Raw genomic sequence first — 24,163 nt, forward strand, 5'->3', positions numbered from 1 at the left:
GGAGTTACTTGTGAGGAGGTTGAACTCAGCCACATGATGAAGCAAGGTTATCACCTGTAGTCAAGTTTAGTATCACAATATGAACTTTAGCTTTAAATCAAGGGGGTCAGTGTGACTCCATTTCAATTGCATACTAGTAAATCCTAAATAAATGGTGTGAGGACTATGACTATGACATTGAAATGAGAAGAGTACTGCCTGACTATAGAATATTAGGTTGCCATAGTTTAAGAGATGGCTAAATGACTAGACATGCTTGTATTGCAAACACTCAGGAGTTGTACTAAATTGTCCCTCTTAGGTTATCCACCCAGGTAGTAGTATTATCAGAATAGTAGTCCATGATAAGGCCTCAACAATTGTTAGAAATGGTGAATTTACAGTTTCTGTTATAATTAAGTTAGCAATGATCAGCAACCAGAGACATATTTTATATATATACTAGATGAAATACAACAGTAGATATGGACTGCAAGGCAGAACCACTATAATACTTTCAAAGTTACCAGAATTGCCTTAGCTAGCAAGAAAAACACTCTCAATGGAAGCAGCCTCAATTCTGTGCTCAAAAAAGCATCAAACAGTCAACACATAATTATCTTTCCAATTTTTCAGCATCTGTGTATGAAGGCAAAAGTCCAAAAACAGATGTACCTTTCCAAAAATTGTATTTCACATCCAAAACCTGTTTGCTATGTTTAGAGAATGGCTCCAAGCTGCCTTGTATAGAAAATGATGACTACAGATAACAATCTCACATTGCAGCTTACTGTAGTTGTTAAGCATGCCAAATAAAGCATTCAATTATTATTGATAAACAGTTAGTTATTCTAATGAGTTATCAGCACCAAGTGACTCCATTTTTCCTTAATTCAAATAACCAGAAATTAAAAAAAAATGCATTGCTATAGTGTGCAGACTCATACAGTTACACTTGTGCCATCTTACCTGCTCCTGAGTTGAATAGTTTTCTTGCGCCACAGATATATCCGGTACTGGGAATGTTACAGGACAGCTCTGCAGCATGTTGTAACAGTGAGTGAGTGAGTGAGTGAGTGAGTGAGTGAGTGAGTGAGTGAGTGAGTGAGTGAGTGAGAGGATTGTAGCATAGACATGCACATGAGTGCTAGAGCATTTGCCCCTGGATTTTGTCCTGGGTGAATCCATTTGATTTTTCCCTAGAGTAAAGCAGTGAGTGACCAGGGAAATCTGGGGTTTGCAAACCACAGTAAGAGGAGAATTATATGGAAAATTAAGTGGCAGAGTAATTGCAAGGATTGCCTTACAGCTCTCCAAAAGATATGTAATCCCATCCTGTGACTTGCAAATATATCTGGTTTAATCTTGTATCACAGATATAATGAAAACATTCTTCCCTTCCATCCTGTTCCAGAGTCATTAATATATAGCTGGCAAGGGGGAGAAGACACCATTTAATTGTGATCCAAGGTAGAGGATAGGTAAATGTGGAAAAACTGGTCAGTAGTAGATGTAAACAATGTCTCTAAATGAAAAGTGTACTAACTTATGGGGCTTTTCTCTTTGGAACTCTTCTGTAAAGGAGCTTTCAGACTAGTTAGAATATCACAGTTAAATAAATAAATTAATTAATAAATAAATGATAAAGAAATGGATACTGTGGTAATGGTTCCATAAAAGAGGTGAAAAAGACAGGAATGAGATAGGAGTAGACAGCAAGTGTTAAATATAAGAAAACAACACCATTGTGCCCCAGAGATCCAATCACCTAGCAGTAAAAGCATCAGTACACACTGAGTGGTCAGGCACAACCTTGAAAGAACTGGAACAACTACTACAACAGGAATGGACCCCAGGTTGAGGATGAGGTTGTGGCTGTGGCACAAAACAGGGTTCCCCGCAAAATACATCAGGTACTATACTGAATATTAATGGGCTGAAATTTTATAATTTAAGCTGCAAAGACATTACCTATGACTTTGCTGCTATATTCAAAAAAAGGTTTACCTGTGTGCCAACCAGGAAAGTGAACATAACTATTTGCTTATTGAACTGATGTTGTTTGTCAGAAAATTACATTTATTTTTAATATTTCAGAATAAAGAAGGGGTTTGTCAGCAACAATGATTATAAATGCAGAGTACATTTAATCTTCCAACTCTACCAACACTGAACATTTTTGAAATAATATGTGAATAGGATTTCAGATCTGTGGTCAAAACAAGGACATTCAAATGTTATTTCAACTGGATTATTAGTGAAAAGACCATATTGAATTTGCTTATTAAAGTCATTATGAATAGCCATGACTATTTGGGGTGGATGTTAGAACAGTTGAATGATGATACTTATTATTCTCCTGTTTCTAAAAATGAAATAAACTTAGAATATAGGTGGATCGATTTATGGCTAATTGAGTCAGCACATTATGTTAAGCTAGACTCAAAAATGGCTATTTGTTTAACTAATAAATGTCCAGTTATACTAAACAAAGTAAATATTCCGAAAAGCTATAAAATTGTGTACAACTTAACCCTGCATCCTATAGTTTATTTTACTTGTTCAAAAACTAAACCTTTAGTGATTTTAGTTGATACTAAAGTTAGAGTTGATATCGGAAGTGTGGCATATTCCCAGAGATTCATGATACTTTTTTTGTCTCCAACAGAAAGTTTGACAGCAAACTATTATTTTTGATCATTAATGTTAAAGATCTGTTCTTGTTCATACAATTTTGTAGGACTTCAAGTGTTTCACAAGGTCTTTATAGGCCACAACAAGTTTACACATCAAGATATTTTAATAATTGAACAAAGTATGGAGATCATTTTTAGAGGTAATGTCTTTTTTGAAACAGAATTCTTTCACCAGATTAAACGGGTAGCTGTGGGGTTTCCCATAGAAGCCACTTTTGCTAATATAATAATGCGGAAGTGGAAAAATAAGAATGCCCATAACAGTAAATATTGGTCTCATACAATGTTGTATCTACAATTTTCGGATGACATATTTATAATGTGTTCTACTTTGTGGGAGCTTTTTAATGAGTTTGTGGAATACAATAATGCATCTGTGCAATTTCTTCAGTTCTCACATGAAACAAGCTTTGATAATATTGATTTAAAAATTTAAAAAATTGATTTTAGAAGGGTTAAATTCTGTTAGTTATGATTGGCCATCAGTCATCACATAACAGGTCATGATGTTACAAAACAGGAAGTCACAATTTCTTTTAGAATGTTTTGATGAAGTTATTTGGATAGTTAAGAATGAAAGCATTTAACATCCATTAAATATAGGAATAAATCAGAGGAGATCAGAAAAGATCAAGAAAAAAGAAATTAGATAATTGATTCACAAAGAAACAATGGGAGGACATGTATATGGCTCCCAAATATGCAACAAAATCTAGAAGATTTGGGATTTTGCCTAGAAGTGTTTGCATAGATACTTGTATGCTCCAAGCAGACTCCAAAGATTTTTTTCTCAGGTAGATAGCAAATGTTGGAGGTGTAATAGGGAAGAAAGCTGTGCCTGGGAGTATATGTTCTTAGAGTGTAATGAGATGGAAGACTTTAAAAATTCCCTACAGAGTTCTCTGCCAGGAATACTGGGCAAGCAATGGAGTGTAACTAAGAAAGTGATTTTTTTGAGCTGGGATACAGGATCTGAATTTCCTACACATAGTAAAGAATGGTAAAGCTTAATTATGGTGGTTGCCAAAAATCAATTACTACAAAATGGAAATCAAAGTCTAAACCAACTATACTTTAAATAGTGAATATTGTAACAGAAATAAAAGAATATGAAGTGAGATCTTTAGAAAACGGTAGGAGTAAACTACATAGATAAAAATGGAAATTGTGCAAACATAGCATGCAGAGAAATGCTTTGGAGGAGGAATGAGGTTTAAGAGAAAGCAGGAGTTGAACAATTTATGTAATGCTGCTTTGATTATATGGTATAAAACAATATTTGTGATATATAATGCTTGCAAATATGAAGGTGTTAATATGGTTACTTTACTTTTTATAAATGTAAGTTTGCCTGTGTTACAAGTGATAATTCAGTAAAGCTGTTAAAAAAGAATAATTAGATGGTTGTCTAATACAGTTCTGACTTGGATCTCCTGTACCCTGTACTTTCTTAAGTTGCTAAAAGTTTCATTCATAAATTAAAAATGAATTAAAGGGAGAACTGTTAACATTTTAGACATTACATCTATGCAAGCTAGACCAGAAAATATATTCGTATTTTGTGAGAATTGTTTTAGACATTATTTCTGAGCAAGTTAGGTTGGAAAACATTTGTTTTATGTGAGGTATGATGTTGCAGTTGTGTATTGCAGGTTTAGATAAAAAGACAGCTCTGTTTTGTATGTTATTATGGAGCACTGATCAATACATGAGACTATTATTGTATTTGGATGTTTATTCCAAGATACACAAAAGTTCTGCTCGACCACAATGATGTGGAAATGTGGAAATGATTTCCACATCATTGTGGTCGAGCAGAACTTTTGTGTATCTTGGAATAAATTACATCTTCATCGGACTACAAGTTGTGGAGCAGTCAGTTTTATACCAAGGATTGGTTGTTTTTTTGAGTTTTGGTTCTTGTTCCAATCCTATTGCTTGTGTGTTATTTAGTTGTATTTGGATGTTGCTTTATTATAAATTCTATAATCATAACTTCAAGCTCTTTAAATCTCATACAAATAGCAAAAGCAAGAGGATGACAGAAGAAGTTAAAAATGGCAAAAGACATGTTATTTTGTTATAGCAATGTAGCAGTTAAGAGACCATTACTATTTGCACTATCTCTCTATATGCAAGAAACTAAAAATTACACAGTGCCAGGTCTAAAATCAAGATTCAAATCTTGAAAGTTCACTCACACAGAACACAATGTGGTATATTTTAAGAGTTTGAAGCTGTTGGTGAGCATAAAAGCACAGGCACGTGATTATGGAAATGATCACTGAAGTGAGCATAAAAATATAGACACATGGCTAGGGAATTAATCACAGGAGCCATAAGAGGCCTAGTTCTTGCCATTTTATGAGAATAGTGACCACCTCCCACATTAAGGAAGGATGTACATGATAACCCTGGTGTAAATCTGTGTCAAATTTGTGTCAACCCATCCAATCAATAAGATACTTTAAAGGCAGACAAAGCAGTACTTTGCTTGACCTGTAGTGATAACTTACCCCACAGGCTGAGAATACATTGAAGGCTGAGAATACATTGAGTTAGGAACCTACCTCTTCAGGAAGTCTTGTTTATTTGTTGGTGTAAATTTAGGTCCCTTCTACAAGTGTTTATAGAACCAGTGGTTTTGCGAAGAAATGGATTGAAAAGTGAGAAACAGGTCATCTCAGAGTAGGTAGTAGGCTAGTGAGTATAAAGAGAGTTGTGCTGATCTATCAGTATAACTGAAGGATTTAAGGCCTTTAATTTTATGGGTTAAAAATCTTTGGGTCCTTTTCAGTCAAGTGGCATGCTTGGATTTCACCATACCAAAGGGTGGCATTAATATTTGATAATAGGTCTGATAATGGAAGAGTACAATGGCAAGATAACTTCTTTGTCTCTTGAAGATGTTCCCTTTGAAATTAACTGGAAGAGATAGGAGGATTTCCTGACTATGGTGGAAACATGATGATAAAAATGAGAGGCAGGTGTCCACATAAGTGCCCAGATTTCATATGACTATATTTGTTTGAATGGCACTACCAGTATAACATATGAGCTGAGAACAGCGTTTTTGCAGAATATAACTATGCCACACTTTTTTGCATTTAGCTTGAGTCTGTTTTCAGTACACCACATATGTGCATATTCCAGCCCTCTTTGGATCAGTTTAGTGTAAAAGGAGGAGTGGATAATAATGCTCAGCTGACAGTCATCAACAGACCTGATCAACTACACCTCAGGAATATTGGCTTGGATGTCTATAAAATAAATGACAAACAGGAGAGGGGCGCGCACGATCCCTACATTACCCCAATAGTTACAATTTTACATTTGGAGAGAGTACCAGCAACTTTCACTACTTTGGATCTGCTGGATAACCAGTTTGCAATCCAGTGGACAATGTATGGGTTTACATTAAGTTTATCTAACTTTTCAATAATAGCAATATGGGGAAGAGTGTCAAAAGTCTTGGCCAGATCAAGATAAATAGTCTGTACAGAGAGTGGCTATTGTCTAAAGTCTCTGTAACCATTCCAAATAAGTTTACTAGGTTCAGATCTGCGTTTCACAAAACCAAACTGAGTTGGGTCTAGATCATTTAAGTTGCCTATGTCTGCATAAATGAGTTCTGCTTTAATACAATCTATGGCTTTGCATACAAGGCTGGTAAGGCTGTCAGGCCTGTTATTACCTGGGTCTATAGAGTGGTCACACCTGTGTATAGCAGTCATAGTGACTGTTTTCCAGGCATCAGGGACAGGAACAAACCCTTTAGAAAGGCTAAGGATGAATAGTTTACACAGAGGCTTGGATAATGCATACTTAGCACTGTTGAAAATGCAGCCTGGTATGTTATTCTGCCTCACAGAAACATTATTTTTAGCCTTTAACATGAATTCTAACGTAATTGATTTATGTAAGCCATTCTACAGTGGAATAAGTATTTCACACTGCCTATTCATCCCATCTGTAGTTTTTACATTCTGTCATAATAAACTATAAACACCTCCATTTAGATCACAAGAAACAGTTTCTGCTTAGTTAAACCTAAACAAAAATTCTGTCTGAAAAGTTCTGTGCACTAAAATTGAATCATCTGTCTTCATATTTAAGGGAGAACATATTTAAAGTAACTCAGACACATTTTAAAATGAGTGGTTATAAAATTATGATGTCCTTTATTTTACTGCTTTTTAAAATTAAATTTATTAATGTAATCCCTGGTATGCTGATGTCATAGAAGATTGTAGCCATCAGGTAGATATTTTCCTAGCTTTACTCTGTAGGCTTATATCTCATTAATTTATTTATAGAAGAAACTCATAAGTGATCATTCAGCAGAAGCACAGCAAGAGCGAACTAAAGGAGGCAGCCCTAGGGTTATGGTGTTGGGGTGGATGACTGGGAAGTGCAGTTCCTAGATTCTTTCTATACCAGCATTTTGAATGCTGATACAGTAATGTACTTCGGGTGTATATTATGTTATCGAACTTTTAAAAGTTCGAACGTCATGTGGTCGATATGATTGAACTTTTAAAAGTTCAAACGTTTCAATGGAGAGCTCTGTACAGTGCGGAATGGGAAGATTTCCCTTTCCTGCACTGTAGTGTGATCTCAGACTTGGTATATTTAAAGAGCGGGGGGTGTGGGGGGCAATGCCCCCCTGCTTAAAATGGTCAGGTAGTTTTTTTCTGTTTGTTTTACTTTTTTGGTTTTTTGAACTTTTAAAAGTTTGATCATATGACCATATGAGGTTTGAACTTTTGAAAATTCAATAAAGTAATATACACCCATGTATTTCAGTGCTTCAGCACTTCATGTGAGGTAAGCTGTAGCAAGCCACTTGCTGTAACAGTTTAAAAGTAGAAGACTTTTTTTTTTTCTTCTTCAACTGAAAAGTTGAGGAGGCAGAGGGTGGAGCATGAATCTTGCATGGAGTGCCAGACTAGGGGAATGGACTTTTTTAAGCTCTGAAGGGGGGTGCCAGATATGGGACAGGCACCAGGAATTACATTAGCCTGCTACAATTCTTTCTTTCATTTCCACCGTACACTGAAAGATCAATCAGTTATTTTAATTGATTTAACTCTAGTTATTTGGTGTAATGCAGTTACAGTGATACTGTTTTATAGTCATACTTCTGAACATGAATATCCAAAGTACATAAGAGGAACCCTACTGTTTGTCTCAGCCACATGATCGATGCTCAGAAAGTCATGACTGGAAGTTTGCCAGAAGCTTGTTATGGCAGTTAGACTCAGAAAAAAGTGAGAAGGTGATTGTTACATTAGTATAACTTTCTTCATTCTGTCCATGCTTGTACAATCTTAGAGTTAGCATGTATGTATTTCGGGGATGGGGGTTATCCCCTGTTCAGGGGGTGTAAGGGGGCTTGCCCACTATAAAAATGGTTTTGCGGCACTGTTTTTGAGTACTGATCTTTAAAGGTGTTAGATGTTTTGGGGTGAATAATCACATGTAAATTAAATGAGTCACAGTTATTCTTAATGGACCCCACATAACAGATGAGCTACATCTATGCGCAACTACTCCATGAAGAAGGAAAACAATCATGCACAGCTGTTACAGGCAGCAATGCCTTTCCAAATTTGCTACTATTATTTTGAGTTCACTTTCAAAGATTACATTAAAAAGATTATCTATTCACTTTTATTTTCCTACAATTTCTGACCGGGTAAGTCCCACAAGGCCAGTGGCCTCTTTTCAAGAGAGACCCATGGTGGATTTCAATACTGACTAGAGGAAATTTTGCCAAGGCACCAGGGAGCTTCTCATACTCCTTTTTTCAATAGTACCATGGGATCTTTTACATCCATCCACTTAATGGATGTAACCACCAACTTAGGCAGATGAGACCTCAGTTTATCATCTCATCCAAAGTCCAGCACAGTCAGGAGTGCAGCACCACTGTATGCTACACTACAGTGTCAGTATTGGAAAAAAATCCATTTACCTGGGATGGGAATAAAACTCACAACTTTACGCTCTTCCACCAAAGGTAAGTGTATTACTTACTGAGCTAGCAAGACTGCCCCTATTAGACAGACTATGTTTTAATAGTAAAGTTAAAATTAAAATTGAGACTGGTGCTTTCAATTCTGTTCTGCATTACTACATTCCACTGTCACAGGAAAGTAAACATTTAGATCTTTATCTCTTACTGAAACCTGAGGATTTAATATAGTGTAAAATGAACAAACATTCAGTCTGAGTTATTTCAGTTTTTATTAAAATACATCTAAATCACAAGCTAGCATTTCATTGTGTAGTTTTTAATAACAAAAGTAGATGAAGCATTATAAACACATGAATGTCAATAACACTTCTGCTCAGCCAGATTATTGACACACAATACTCTTGAGGGAAAAATGCTGTTAAGTTTCCCATGCTGCTTTTAGATAGACTGGGATAATCCTATAATCAGCCTCCTCATTACATCATTAATGAATAAGATTCTTGCAAAATAAGGGCGGAGCTACAGAAACATTTAAAATGCAAATAATGAAGTTTATATAGAAAATTTCATTGCAATGTAGTAGCGTAATTTGGCCCAAAAAGGGGAGCATTAATTGTCTACAGATAGCAGGCTATCTCTCAATAATTTTAAAGACTTTTTTAAAGTAATATTTTAACAACACTGCATCCCCTCAGATTTATGTCAAAATGGGCCATAAAAGGAAAACAAACTGTCAGGTCAAAGCAGAACAAATGGAAGTGGACATGAATAGTTTTCTGTTAGTTTTAAGATCTTTTCAGTAAATATACACATCAGAGATGCAGCTAACATTAAGAGAATCTTGTTAAGGTGCACCATTTTCACCTCAGAGACTGCTTTTCACAATTCTTTTAATGACACACCAAAGGCACACGCTAAGCTATAGATTGCAGTATGACAGAATATAATTGGCGTCTCATATTTAAACCCTGCATTTGAAAAAGACGAAGTTAAAATAATTTCAACTTGTTTTACAACTATTATTTCTGTATTTGCTTAGGAAAAGTCTTCATCACCTATTCTGCAGACACAGCCAGTGAGATCACACGGTTTGCAAATTTCCTGCGATCCAATGGTTTTCAAACTGTGGTAAGGTTTTTTGTTTTGTTTTTTTCTATACAGCATTAGTTGACCTGTTGTTTAAGAAGTTTCCAGTATCACAACTAATGAAAGTACACAGTTTATTTTATCTAGAGAACATTCCAAAAAGAAACAGCTCTATAAGTTAAAAAAAAAAAGTGGTGCATGTTGCAATCGTGTTTGATCATCCTGCTGCTAGTGATGCTTTGGTGGTTACTGTATTAAACTGAAGGCAAAATATGTTTTTCCATTATATCTTTATTTTTTTCCCTACAGTACTAATACTATTATATCACTTAAATCCTGATCATCAACCCCTTTTTCCCATTTTCTACATGGGGTTGGGGTGTCTCATTAACTGTCACCATCTCTCTCATTTCAGTGCCACTTTCTTACCTACTTTGACAGTCATATCTGTCTGTCACAGATCTTTGCAAACATAATTCATCCATCTCTTTGCTGGATGCCCTTGTTTCCTCTTGTTTTCTTCCTGCCTGTCCCAAATATTCTTCACCAGATTGTCTTTTGTTTTCCTCCACACATGCCCAAACCACTGTAATCTGTTCTTCTTGACCTTCTTGGGCTCTGATGTCCTAATTTCTTCATCTGTTCCGCAGTGTGTATCCTACCACCTATCTCAGGTACTTTATCTCCATCAGTTCTTGCTTCCTCAACTGCTCCACCCTCACTACCCAGGTTTCTGCACCATACAGTATTACTGGTCACAGCAAGGTTTTGTACACCTTACTTTTCAGCTTCTTTGGCATTTTTCTATCATACATTACCCCTGACACTGTTTGCCAGTTGGCAGCTGCACCTCTAATTCTAATGTTGGCCTCATTATCCAGACCTGCCTTCTCCTAAACCACCCCTTCCAGGTAGTTGAAACTTTTAACTTGTCCCACTGTTTCCCTTCTATCTCAGTTTCTTCTGATTTCCTCATCTGCTGCAATTACAGCTGACATATCTGTAATCAGTTTCATCCCATGTGCCTTCAGTTTTGCATTCCAGTCCTCTTTCCTTTGATGAAGTTCTTAGTTCATAGGTTCATAGTTATATACTAGGCTAATGACCAGCAGGGCCTTTATCAGCTTACCCATGCAATCCAACCCAATTGTGTACATATATATCATGAGCATTTAATAGGAGGGGATATGTTAGTTAGGAAGTTTCTAGAAGTTATGTGGATGGGTATGTTAGTTTGGGCATTACTGTCTGCCTCTGTCTATAAGAGAATGGGGGCCAGACTTGAGGAAAATTTCTAATTTCCCAATCACTGGTCAAGGTTACTGTTAAATAAGATTAGGGATGGACTGTGCTTCACATGGATAGGGAGCCTGTTCCAGAGCATGCTCAGAGTCTGCCTGTAATGCCACATCATCTCCCCTCTGACTTGTTTGCTAATGTAGTCTATCACCAGTATGAACAGAAGTGGACTCAGAGCTGAATCCTGATCCACACTTACCATGCTAGGAATCTTTCTGTGAGTCTGAACACTGTACATACTTGTGCCACTGGGTCTTCGTACACAGCCTGCAATAATTCTACCAATGTTTCTGGGACTTTAGATATTGACAACCCCCCCAAAGAGTTGACTTCCAAGATGGCTGCACATTGAGTAACAGCTTAATTCTAACTCTCCCAGTGTGAAAACAGAAACTCAGCAGAGAAGTCCAGTTGACTTTTGTGTTTATAGTTAAATTTCAGTAACTGGCTAGTAAGTGTACTACCTAGATGCCAGGAAAAAAGAAATACAGAGGACCTGGAAAGAATCAGTTACAAAAAGTGAGGAAGAACATTGACTGAGGAAAGTTCTGCAGCTGTTCAGCAGAAAGCAATGCAACCTCCAGACAAGACTTCCATTAACATAAAGAAGATATAAGACAACTGCACACAGACCCGGTTAAAATAAACAAAACATTGATAGAGTATATCAACACAAACAACAAAAGGCTGGAAAAATGGAAGAAGCTTTAAACAGATATTTAGACAAGGAGAAAAAGCTGCAAAAATCAGAGGTTAACATGAAGAAAAAGGCTGGCTGAATATGAGACTGCTCAGGAAGAGATGTTTCAAAAAATAATAGAATTAGAGGACAGAGTATGTAAGAAAAACCTGAGATTTTCAGCTATACAAAAGAAGTTGGAAGGAACAGACTGCATTAATTTTATGAAAGCACAAATAAGCAACTGGACTTGTATTCCATAGCAGGAGTTGTTAGTTGAAAGGGCACATTGTGTGTATGCTCCAAACTTGGCTATGAGAAAACAATCTAGACCTTTAATAGTAAAGATGCAATCATACCAGCAGAAGTTGATTCTGACAGAATTGTGGCAGAAGGATAAATTACTAAAACTGGCAGAGAGCAGAGTATTTATGGAGAATGATTACTCATTGTTCACCAGGCAGAAGAGGAGTAAATTTATTCCACTATTCAGGGAATGTCAAGACACAGATCTGAGATTCAAACTGCTATACCCAGCTACATTCAGGGTATTCTTCCTTGATAGGACAAAATAATTTTTTGATGAAGTACACACTAAGGAGAAAATATAAATGTTTGTCCAACAAAAAGTGAGCTGTGAAACAGAAGCATATTCTGCTTCTTGTTCTTCTGGTAATAAAGACCAAAGAGAAACTGTACTTGTGAAATCTTTTCCAATGTTTTAAAGGAAAATGTAGAGAAAGAAGAGAGCATGATAGTTGATTAGAAGAACTGAGAGTACGTTGGAAATGAAGCAGAAATAGGATTTGCGAGATGAAGATAAACAGTAATAAAACCAGTAACTTAATGTGATATTACAGTGCAATAATTGTATTTGTGAAATATGACTGAACAAAAAAATATGGAAATATTGGAATTTTTCAGAATATGTTGAATTTGTGGGGGACTCTAAAGCATATGCCCTACTCCATGTCATTAATCTTCAGAAAAATGCTTTGGGGAGGGGATTAGAGGGGAGAAATTAACTGTAAGTAAATACATTGTTTTCTTAATAGTACTGTTTTTGTGGTGTATGTTTTTTTTTTTTTTGCATGTTATAAAGTTTTCTCAGTTATTTTTAAGTGTAATGGGGATTGTAAACAGGTGCTACTGTTTTTTTCCCTTTCTTTCTCCCTTCTTCTCTTTTTCTTCTTGTTCATTATTAAGAAATGTAGGCACTGATATGTAAAAAAGCCTGAGTAAAAGACCATGACAAAAAAAAAATTAATATCATTTTTCTCATTCTTGCATAGGTGAGTAACTGGATAAAGGAACTTAAATTGATTTAGTAACAAGTTTTAAGAGAAAGCAAGTAAATGAAAAATAATATGGAATATTATGAGGCTTTTTTCTAGCAAATTATTGTATGCTCACTAGGAATTCTGTATCTGGTCCTCATGTCTCCATGGAGACAATATGATAATGAGAAACTGGCTGTCTGGTTCTCATAGCTCCATGGAGGCACTCTGATAAAGAGAAATTGGTTGGAGTCTGGTGGAGAGTGTTTCGCTGTGGGGAGCAGGGGGAACTGGCTACTAGATAATGTTCTCTGAAAGCATTCAGGGGGGTTTTCAACTGGGAGAGCTATAAAGACAAGATAAAATCAGTTAGCAGTTAGTAAAAGCACAGGCTGCACAATGCATCTTAGCATGGATTACATTTCTTTTAGGTTAACTCAAGTCTATGAGTGTGGCTGTCAGTTGGGGACATTAGTTCCTACTAGCAGGGTAAAACTTCAATATTTGAAGATGTACATAGTTTTGCGTGTTAGTATTAAGTTAACAGGTTTTAGGGGGTATTAGGGGTTTGTTTGTTTTTTGTTTGAGGGCTTTCAATAAAACAAAAAGTTTTGTAATATGTGACATAAGCTCTAATAGATATGACAACAAACAACTGTACAAAAGTTTAGCCTGCCAAACAGTGTATGCATGCAACACAAACACTGGAACTAGACATTTAACAAAAAAGGTATTATGCATAAAAGGTGGGAATAATACCTTTTAATACAATGATGCTTTCTGTAATGTCTTTAAATGTCAATAGTCTCACAGATAAATACAAAAAAGAAAGAGTTGTGAACTATATTAAAACATTTTCAGATAGCTTTGTTACAGGAGACACAGTTGAAAAAACTGAACATGTGAATTTGATAAAGGAAGGATTTCAGGATGTATTCAACAGAATACCTGAGACAAAAAAAGAGGAGTACTTATATCAATTGCAAGAAGAGCTCCAACAGTAATAGGAGAGGATAAAAAGATAATAATGACAGACTTGTAGTGCTAAGAGGCTACTGGCAATGGATGAGGATTACACTGACATGTATTTATATTCCACTTAAAACTACTTTAATGGAGTTTAAGAGAATTCTGGGAGAAATAATCAATTTTCAGCAAGGACTATTACTTATAGGTGCGGACTATAATTTGATTTGCAGCAGTGAATATGTGTCTGGAGGGCCCAGAAGAGAAAGTATAACAAAGGAGTGTAGATGTTTGAAGAAATTTATGAAAATATTTGGCATGGAAGATTTGAGTTCAGTAATAGGAGTTCGGAATGAATTTACATATTATTCCCTAAGATATAAAAACTGGGCTAGGTTAGACAGAATTTACATTTCACAGGAACATGTGCATTTAATTGAAGGTCTTGATACATACCCAATAACTATTTCAGATCAAGCACTAATAATAACTAAAATAGAAACACAGGATAATGAAATAAGAATGAGACTCAGTCGCTTTCCCACCTATCTGTTGAAAAGAGAGGAATTTAAGAAATGTATAGTGGAGATTATTCAGGAGCTATTCTGGAAATATAGCTAGGGAGTGGGATAACATTAAGATAGAGTTTAAAAATCGGGTGGAAATAAAAAACAGGGAGCTATGGTTAAGAAGTAACAAGATTATTTAGATTGACTGGCAAATGTTAAAGTACTGCCAAATAGGACGAATCTCACAGAACAAGAAGAGGATAAACTGCAGAATGCTAAGCAGAAATAGGGGATTACCTTGATAATATGCACAGGTTTAGAAAGATTGCTGCTAAGCAACTGTTTCTGATAACTCTAGAGCACAAAAACATTTAGCACAATGACACAGGCAACAGAAAGTAGGAAGAGCTGTCACCAAGCTTAGGGAACCTATAATAAGGAATTATATGATTTAGCCAAGGCTTTTGACACAATCCCCCACTCAGGTATCATTGAGAAACTCTCCCAGCTGGGGATTAACACATAAGTCATTAGATGGTTAGCCAACTGGCTCAAAGACAGAAAGCACACTCTCAAAGGTGGGGATTCCACATCCACCAGTAGACCAGTTACCAGTGGGGTACTACAAGGATCTGTGCTGGGCTCCCTAATGCTTGGAATCTATTTCTCTGAGGTCCAGGCAAAAGCAGATGGACTGTGGCCTACCAAGTTTGCAGAACCCAAATTCAACCAACATCTCCTCAAACCACATTAAACCTATTGTATGGGGTATTACCAAAAACAAATCTTTCACGTCAATGGCTAGAAATATGATATTGTATTTGTACCCTGTAGTTCCAATTTTATTCAAAAAATCCCATGAGTCAATTAAAATGTGTGGGTATCTGGAATAAATTTTTTTAAATTTTGTATCCCCATAAATTGCTAGTGGTTGCATTTTTGATCCCTGGGAGGTGACAATGGGTCTCATGGGTGGATTATCCACCCCCTTGTGTATTTTGGGAATTCCAAAGATAGCTGGAATAACAGGCTTTGGTACCCTCAAAAACTGATATAACTGCATATCAATCAACCTCTGCATCAAGTTGTCTTCCAGAGTTAAATCAATCTTTTTATATGAAATATTAAGTTAATTCCCGAGCAATTTAATCAATCCCATTAAAAGAAGTGTTGTGGATGGGTGGGGATCCACCTATCTACCACTATTGACTAGTGGAGAAATGGTTGGTTCTAACAGAGTTTTGGGGGGCACTGAACAGACTGTATCACAAGGTCCATATTTGACATTAGCACACTATGCTAACATTGGGTGGGTGAAGAAATGTATAAACGATACTTGGGATATGTTTAGAAGGATGCCCACCAGGGTGGATTTTTTTCAAAAACCATTAAGATACAGTTTCAAAAGGAATTTTAATTTAAAGAATATATTAGAAAAGAAAAAGGGAGTCAGTAGAGAGGGGGCATGTCCTAAACTTGGTACCTTCAAATGTGGTAGGTGTTCCCAATGTCCCTTTATAGCGGGAACAAAAGACCTGGATATACCCAGCATTTCATAGGTTCATAGATTAGTACTAGGCTAACTGTCCTTATGGACCATTTTAAGCCTAGCTAATTACCCCCTGTGAGAATCAAACCCTGCACCTTGGGTCTGTAAGGTAAACACCTTAACCATTATGCCAACCTCCCATAAATTTGTTACAAAGTCAGGAGTAAAGTATACTCCAGTTGTTATACCAAAGGAGTGGTGTATTTAGTTTATTGTACTGTATGTTGGTCATATTACATTGGGAAGATGGAACATAATTTGAGAGTACGTATATATGAACATATATACATTACCAGGAAGAATGAGAACAATGCTTTATACAGACATTTATCTACATGCAAAATGGCTAGTTACAAATTCTGGGTATTGGAAGAAGTAAAACAGAGTGGGGGGGGGGTGATTGGGAGACCCGTTTAGAATTTTGGGAAATGGTTTGGCAGTTAAGGTTGGATGCATGTAACAGCCCAGGTTTAAATGATCTTATATCTATTACCCCAGCTCTTAAATTATTAGCATTCAACCCTAAAAGATCAGATCCATAATATTACACAATGCTTAAAAATTGTGGGTTCATCCATCATTATATTCATGGTTATACCTACGTTTTTATACATATATTACATTTTATATTATATATTTTATACATATATTTACTTACTTTTTTTATATTAGTATTTATATACATATTTATTAATATATATCATCAAGTTTTTAACAAGTACATCGTTGTTTTATTTAATACAGTACTTTATGTATCATAGTAGTTAAGAATATATTTTTGTGCTTTTCAATGTTTTGGGTCTCTGCAATAGTTTCTATTATTATGGCTTGGGATAGTAACAATTTGTATACCACCGTTTTACAGTATTTTTTTGGAGTTTTTATAAACTGTTTCTTTATACGATTTTGTCCTATATTCTAAACCTGTATTTTATATAATACTAAGGAAAGCTGCTATATTTCAAGTTATTAAGCACTTTAAATGTTACCAAGCACTTCAATAGTTAACAGTTACTAGTGATGAATTTATTTATTTATTTATTTAATTGATTGGCCAATGAAATGGAATGTGGCTTGATATAAAAACATGCACAGCTTCTTGAATGTTGATTCTGATGAAGTCTCCTGAGTGGAGATGAAAGCGTTTAATCTACTATTTTATTTTATTTAGTTTATTTCATTTTATATTTTTGTGAATAAATTCAACCTTTTGAACTTTTCATGTGTGGTTATTGGTGAAGCAAAGTACTTGTGATTGACCTGTTCCCCTGAAAAGAGGAATACTCTGGAGGGACAGCCTTTATTGGAGTCGCAGTTCGTTTTGTGTTTTTTTTTTCATTTTATATGACTTGTGCTATTGCTCTTGTGATTATTAGCCTTGTCTGACCACTGCTTGTAGCTGATTGTAGCAACCACTGGTTTATGCTATGGGCTGACTATTTCATTCGGGATGACTTTGAAATCTCGGATTCTACCCCAGTGCCTTTTCCTAACTAAGAGGAAGTCTACCTGGGTTGCATTTTGGCAACTCTTGCATGCGATCCTGTGACTGTCTCTCTCTCTTGCTGAACCATATGTTAGCCACCATCAAGCCATTTGCCAAACAGAAGTCTAGAATGACCTGTCATTCTTTATTTCTTTTGCCCCACCCATGTGGACCCAGGCAGTCCTCATATCCTGTTCTGCCTCTCTTGATATGGGCAGTCAGATCCCCCATTATCAACACCAACTCATGCTATCCTGTTTTATCTAGTAGGACCTGCAACTGCTGCCCAAATGCACTGTTTTCCACACTGTCACAATCCTACTGCAGTGCATCGGCTAAGATTATGACTAGAGCCCTATCCTTACACTAGAGTCTGATTGCCATGAATCTGTCACTAATTCTAATGACATCCCTCACTGTCTTCTGAAGCCTCGCCCTCACCACAATCCCCAAACCATTTTGAGTCTGAGCTCCTCCTCCAGAGTAGTAGACTCTAAATCCCAAGCCAAGTGGATTTGCTGCACTGCACTGTCCTTCCATCCTGACTGGATACAAAGGATGTCCAGGCTCTTTCTTACCATCATGTCATCCAGTTCCAAGCTCTGTCCTGTCATTGAATCTATATTAAATGTAACAATCCGTTGTTCACGTTTGGCAGGCAGATTGGTTTTACACCCAGCTTTTGCTCACCAGAGCTATAACAGGTAACCCAAACTGGACACCGACTGGCCAGTAGCTTATTGAACTGGGGCTGCTTATCCTTATGATGGGTACACACTGGCATAGCATTCTCACCATTAGCATGGGTCCCTGCTGTATGTCAGAATAGGTTGGGTCCTCAACTCACTTATCATCAGCAAATAATCATGCCCATTTTTGGCAACATTAGTCAATGTGACACAATCTCCTACAGCCAGTTTTTACACCATTGAGTGGCTAGACCTGACAAAATGCACAGTCTGTGATCCATGTTCTGCTTTCTAGAGGATATTGTGCAGCACAGTTGATACCAAAATTGGTTGGTCTATACAATTCTTCCCCAGATAGCATTTAAATATTTATTTCCTAATTTATTATACCCCAAAATGGTATTATGAAAGTTGCCATGCTCTGTGATTTTGGTTTACAGTCGTGTTTTCCTTCCTGATCTAATTTTATAGTGGCATAAAGACCAGTATTGTGAGAAGAACATTTCCTGTGGCAGTATTTCTTCACCAACTTGCAGTGAGAGTACTTTGATTTTCTACATTGTTATCTGGCTCTGTCTAAAGTGTCAGCGTGTCTTTTGCAATGACACACTCTGAATTTTGTTAGTGCTTAGTTTGTACACATTTTAATTCAACATTGGAATGTTAAGCTTTAAGAGTATATTACTCTGTGGTTCGTTCAGATTCAATACTCTAGTTCCAAACCACATTTTCTAGTTGAGATGTAAAGTTGGACATGTCTAACTGATAACTCAGACATATAAAAAGACTGACTACTGTCAGTAGCTAGATTTAAAATGTTTTTCATCCTGCAGCTAGGATGAGTAATCTGCCTAATAGCTTTGTTTTCATAAGGTCATAAAATCTTTTGAATAAACCTTAATTTTTAAAAGTCTATGCCACTGATATTTAGAAACTAAATTTTGTCATGGGGAGCAAAATCTTCTCATACTAAACACCTTTTCCGTTATATAATCAACACCTGGGGTCATTACATTTTTCAGGTAAGGAATTTTTTTCCGGGGAGTCACCCCTATTAATAATATAACATTCAACACACTGTAAAAGGCCAGAATTCCAACACCAACTGTTTTTAAAACTGACCTGGACTAAATAAGAAAAATGACTTATCAGTGAATGTGAATGTTTTGACTAAGGGGAATATTAGACTTCTGATGGCAATAACATGCATGCATTTAATTGCTAAATTAAAAAAAAAAAAAAATATATATATATATATATATATATATATATATATATATATATATATTAGTAAATAAATAGTTATATTTTTGCCATTAGTCAAGTATTCCAAAGTCAACTATTATGTTACAAATTTCTTAATGTGGTAATATGGGAAACCACTTGCATTTAAATTAAGCATGTGTTATAAAGAACTGTTACATATGTATCATAAAATACATATTTTGTCTAAATACCTCTTGATAAAAAAAATAATAGCATTTTCAATGCCAAAACAAGTTTATGTTGTACGTAATATCTGTACCAACTGCTTGTTTGTTACCTTGTGTCAAAAGGTCAAGAATATTTAGATTTATATATAAACAATGGTAAATATCACATTCATAACATCCTCTGAATAACTATATATTTGTATATTTGGGGTCAAAATACTGAAAATGGTTAATCACGCAGTGCTGCATTACTAAAATTTTAAGGACAACAATGTTCATGTTTTTAATGTTTTACATTACTTTTCAAGGCACTCTCCTTAGTGAGCCTACCTTATGAAAAAATATAATGAACATTTTGATATTTTAGTGAAGGAGTGATGCTGTAGATGTAATCTTCTATTGGTTACAAATGAATATTTTCAGTGTTCATGTGAAGAGTGTTGATTTGCCTCATAATTAGGAAGATTAATGAACCGGTGTGGGATGTTTGCCAGAAAGTTCCTGTTATTTCGTCAATATCCTGAAATGTCAAATGACAAATGATTGCACCGTAAATACTGATGCAAAAAATATCAACCTATTTAAAAAACAGTAAACAGCTGCGTGAGATTGCAGAGTAGAAGGGATCAGGAAGTTTGCCCTTTCCCCACTGTATGCAGTCAGAGATAGTATATATAATTAGCAGGGGGTATGGGGGTGCAAGGTAGTTTGCACCTTACAAAAAAGCTGTTTTTTTTGTTTTATTCCTTAAATCAGTACTTTGTGGTTTGGTGTTTTATGTTTCATCATTTGCTATTTGAGATTTTGACTAAAAGATATAAATATTGACAGGTATGAATCATATTCCGATGCATCTTGCCATATTAGCAATCATGCAGTCTGAAGAAAGTCCTGGTAGCACTGACAGTAAAACTGAAAAGAAAGTGCACAGAATGCAGAGCATGGATATGATTCAGAAAAGTACAGTTGTGTACACTTACCATAAATGTAGATGTTCGAGTGTATTCACTGCTGCAGTCATCACATTTGGGTTATCTGCCTGCAGGTAGCCCTCAGCTGGCCTGAATACCAGAGTCTTGGATTCCTGCGTCGGATGCTGTCTCTTCTTCCATGACGTCAGGTTGTCAGGAGTATAAAACATGCAGCCAATGCCATTACATCAGTTTTTCTTGCCCCAGATGTCAGGAGCCCCCAACATAGGAAGCAATTACATGGTATGGAACACCCCCAGCAAAAAGCAAATACCAATGATATAAGATATGCCAAACAAAAAAGATAGGTAGAAGTAAAGAGAAGTCAGGGGGCTGGAGGGAGGGTAACCAGGACTGCAAAAGTGAATACACTCGAACTTCTACATTTATGGTAAGTGTACACAACTGTACTCTGTTCTTCATGTTTCACTGCTGCAGTCATCACATTTGGTTTGATTGCCAAAGCTGAGGATGGGTGGAGGTAGTTCAGAAGCATTAGGGATGGCAATCAGGCCCTGTAAGACTGCTGTGGCAAATCCAGCTCTGGATTTAGAAAATATAGGTAAGTGGTAATGCTTGGTGAAAGTGTGTGCAGAGCTCCAGGTTGCAGCTTCCAAGATGTCCCTAGTAGGGACTCCCCTGAGAAATGCTGTAGAGGTTGATGTAGCCCTAGTGGAATGTGTTCTGATCCCCTGTGGGATAGGTTTCCCATGGTGTTTGTAGCAGAAATGGATGCAGTGTGCTATCCATTTAGAAATGGTTTGCTTTGAAATGGCCTTGCCCTCTGCCCCTGCAGCAAAGCTGACTAACAGCTGGTCAGATTTTCTGAAAGGCTTAGTCCTGTCCAGATAGAACCTAAGCTGCCTGTGCACGTCCAGGGAGTGCAGGATCCTTTCTCTTTTATTCTGAGGATTAGGGGAAAAGTTGGCAAATGAATGGATTGGGTTAAAGCCACACTAGATACCACCTTGGGTATAAATGATGGGTTACTTCTGAGGGAAACCCTGTCTGCATGGAAGATAATGAAGGGTTCCACTGCCATAATGGCCTGCAATTCAGACACTCTTCTGTGATTGCTAGAAGTCAAGCTGTTTTCCATGAGAGGAATTTTAACTCTGCTGTAGCAGCAGATTCAAATGGTGGAAGCGTGAGCTTTTCCAATACAAAGTTAAGGTACCAGGCTGTAGTGGGAGCTCTCCTGGGGGGGTCTGAAATTTTTGGCTTCTCTCAGGAACTATTTGACCAGAGGATGAGAGAAGAGGGGTGGCTCAGTATTATAATGAGCTGAGATGGCAGAGGCATGAATCTTAATTGAAGAGAAGGATAGGCCTTAGAGGAGCATTTCTGTTAAGTAATCTAGTATATGAGGTAAGCTGGGCACAGTTGTGTCCATTCCCTGAGACTGGCTCCAGGAACAGTATCTTTTCCACTTTTCTGAATAGGATTTTCTAGTACTAGGCTTCCTTGCCTAAAGAATGACATCCAGCACCTGCTTACTGAGGGTTGCTGGTGATGAGTTCAGGGGATGAGCTAGACTGCTAGGTTCAGGGTCTGTAGCTGAGGGTGCAAAATCTGGCCCTACTGCTGGGACAGCAGGGAAGGGGTCTGAGGCAGATGTCATAGTGGCACCACTGTCAGACTGCACAAAAGAAGGTACCAGTGCTGGCATGGCCAGTCTGGTGCAATCAGGATTGTCCTTGGCTTGTCCTGTTTGATCTTTAGTAGAATCTTCGAGAGGAGGGGCAGAGGGGGAAAGGCATAGATTGAGAGGCTTGCCCAGGTAAAGGACAGGGCATCCACTTTCCAAGTTTGGCTGTGGGGAGTTCTGGTGCAATATTTGCTCAATTGATAGTTCTGAGGGGAAGTAAATAGGTCCACCTCTGGTGCCCCCACCTGTGCCTCAAAAGCTTGAATATTTTGGGGTTCCAGTTTCCACTCGTGTTGGTCCATGAGATTTCTGCATAAATCATCTGCCAGTGAATTTAGTTTGCCTGGCAGGATTTGAGCTTGCAGGTGCACTTGGTTGCTCAAGGCTGTGTTCCACAGAGCCATGGTTAATCTGCAGAGTGGGTAGGTATGGATTCCCCCCTGCTTGTTTATGTACGACATAACTGTGGTGTTGTCTGTCTTTACCAATAGTTGTCCTGGAAGAATACGGCCTTTGAAGGCTGTCAGAGCATTCTGTACAGCTAACATTTCTTTTTGATTGATATGCAGGTGCATTTGCTTTGGGCTCCATTTGCCTTGAATGCATTGTCCTGCCATGTGAGCCCCCCATGCATAGTCTGATGTGTCTGTTGTTAGGGTTTGGGCAGTGAGGGGTTGAGTGAAAGGGAGTCCCTTTTTGTGGTAGCAGGCCTCTGCCCACCAAAGAAACTCTGTCCTTAGACAAGGAATGATAGGAATCATTGTTTCCAGGTCCTGAGAATGTTGACACCAGAGACTTTTTAAGTACCATTGAAGTTTCCTCACATGCAGTCTTGCATATGGAATTAGTAGAATGCAAGAGGCCATGAACCCTAGGGCGTGCAGTATTTTTCTTGCAGATAGCTGGGTTTTGGTGGCCAGCAGATTGAAGTAGTTTGTCAAATAAATTTGTTTTTCTAGAGTGAGGAATGCCATCTGGGAAGTTGTGTTCAAGTTTGCTCCTAGGAATACAATCTGTTGGCTGGGTACTGGATGTGATTTATTTTTGTTGATGGTGTACCCCAGTGAAGTTAGAAGTCTCTTTACAAATGTCAGGTGCTGTAGTAGCAATTCCTGACTGTCCGCCTGAATCAGGCAATTGTCCAAGTATGGGTAAATCTGAATTCTTCTCTGCCTGCAATATGCAATGGCTGGAGCTAGGCATTTTGTGAATACCCTGGGCGCAGTAGATACGCCAAAGGGAAGTGCAGAGAACTGATAGTGCATAGAGCCTGCTCTGAAATGTAGGTATTTCCTGCAAGATTCCCTTATGGGGATGTGCAGATAAGCTTCTTTTAAGTCTAGGGTTGCTATCCAGGAGTCCTTGGCTAGCATAGGAAGCAGCTGTTGGAGAGTAAGCATTTTGACTTTTGGAACCACCACAAAGGTGTTGAGAATAGACAGATCCAGGATAGGACGCAAAGAGTTTTCTTTTCTGGGTACCAGAAACAGTCTGGAATAAAAGCCTTGCCCTCTTTGTTCACTGAGACAGGCTGAATAGCCTTGATACTGAGAAGAGAAAGTACTTGCTTTTGGGTGTCTGCCCACTGGTTTGGGGGGAAGTCTGGCCATCCTCTTGTTGTTGGGAGTGAGTGGAAGTGGAATCTGTATCCCTGGGAAGCAATGTTTAAGACCAATCTGTCCTGGGTAATGTAATCCCAGTTTTTGGCATGCAGAGCAAGTTTCTCTCCTAAAGGTGCATGTACTTGGGCAAGGCTTGGAAGAGTTAAGAATAAGTCATTGTGAGATTTTATCATAGGATGGCAGTTTACTACTACCTGTTTTGGAGGTGGGAGCACTCCATCGCGTAGATCTGTGCATACCCTGAGGCTGTAGTCTTGGTGGTCTGCTGCCCCTGGGTTTGGACTGAGAAGGTCT

At 37.4% G+C, this 24,163-nt stretch overlaps 1 protein-coding gene across 4 annotated transcripts in view; it reads left to right on the plus strand.

Moving 5' to 3' along the window:
- The window catches only part of TRAF3IP2 (TRAF3 interacting protein 2), a 765,530-nt gene that overhangs the window by 369,424 nt on the left and 371,943 nt on the right, over nucleotides 1-24,163 (plus strand). For all 4 annotated transcript variants that reach the window (XM_044062725.1, XM_044062727.1, XM_044062728.1 and 1 more), the window contains one exon: nucleotides 9,695-9,783. In XM_044062725.1, the coding sequence (XP_043918660.1) occupies nucleotides 9,695-9,783 (89 nt within the window). The remainder of the gene's footprint in view (nucleotides 1-9,694; nucleotides 9,784-24,163) is intronic.

This window comes from Protopterus annectens, chromosome 2.part1 (genome assembly GCF_019279795.1).
Source record: "Protopterus annectens isolate FY-2018-M chromosome 2.part1, PAN1.0, whole genome shotgun sequence".
In the NCBI taxonomy this organism is placed as follows: domain Eukaryota; kingdom Metazoa; phylum Chordata; order Ceratodontiformes; family Protopteridae; genus Protopterus; species Protopterus annectens.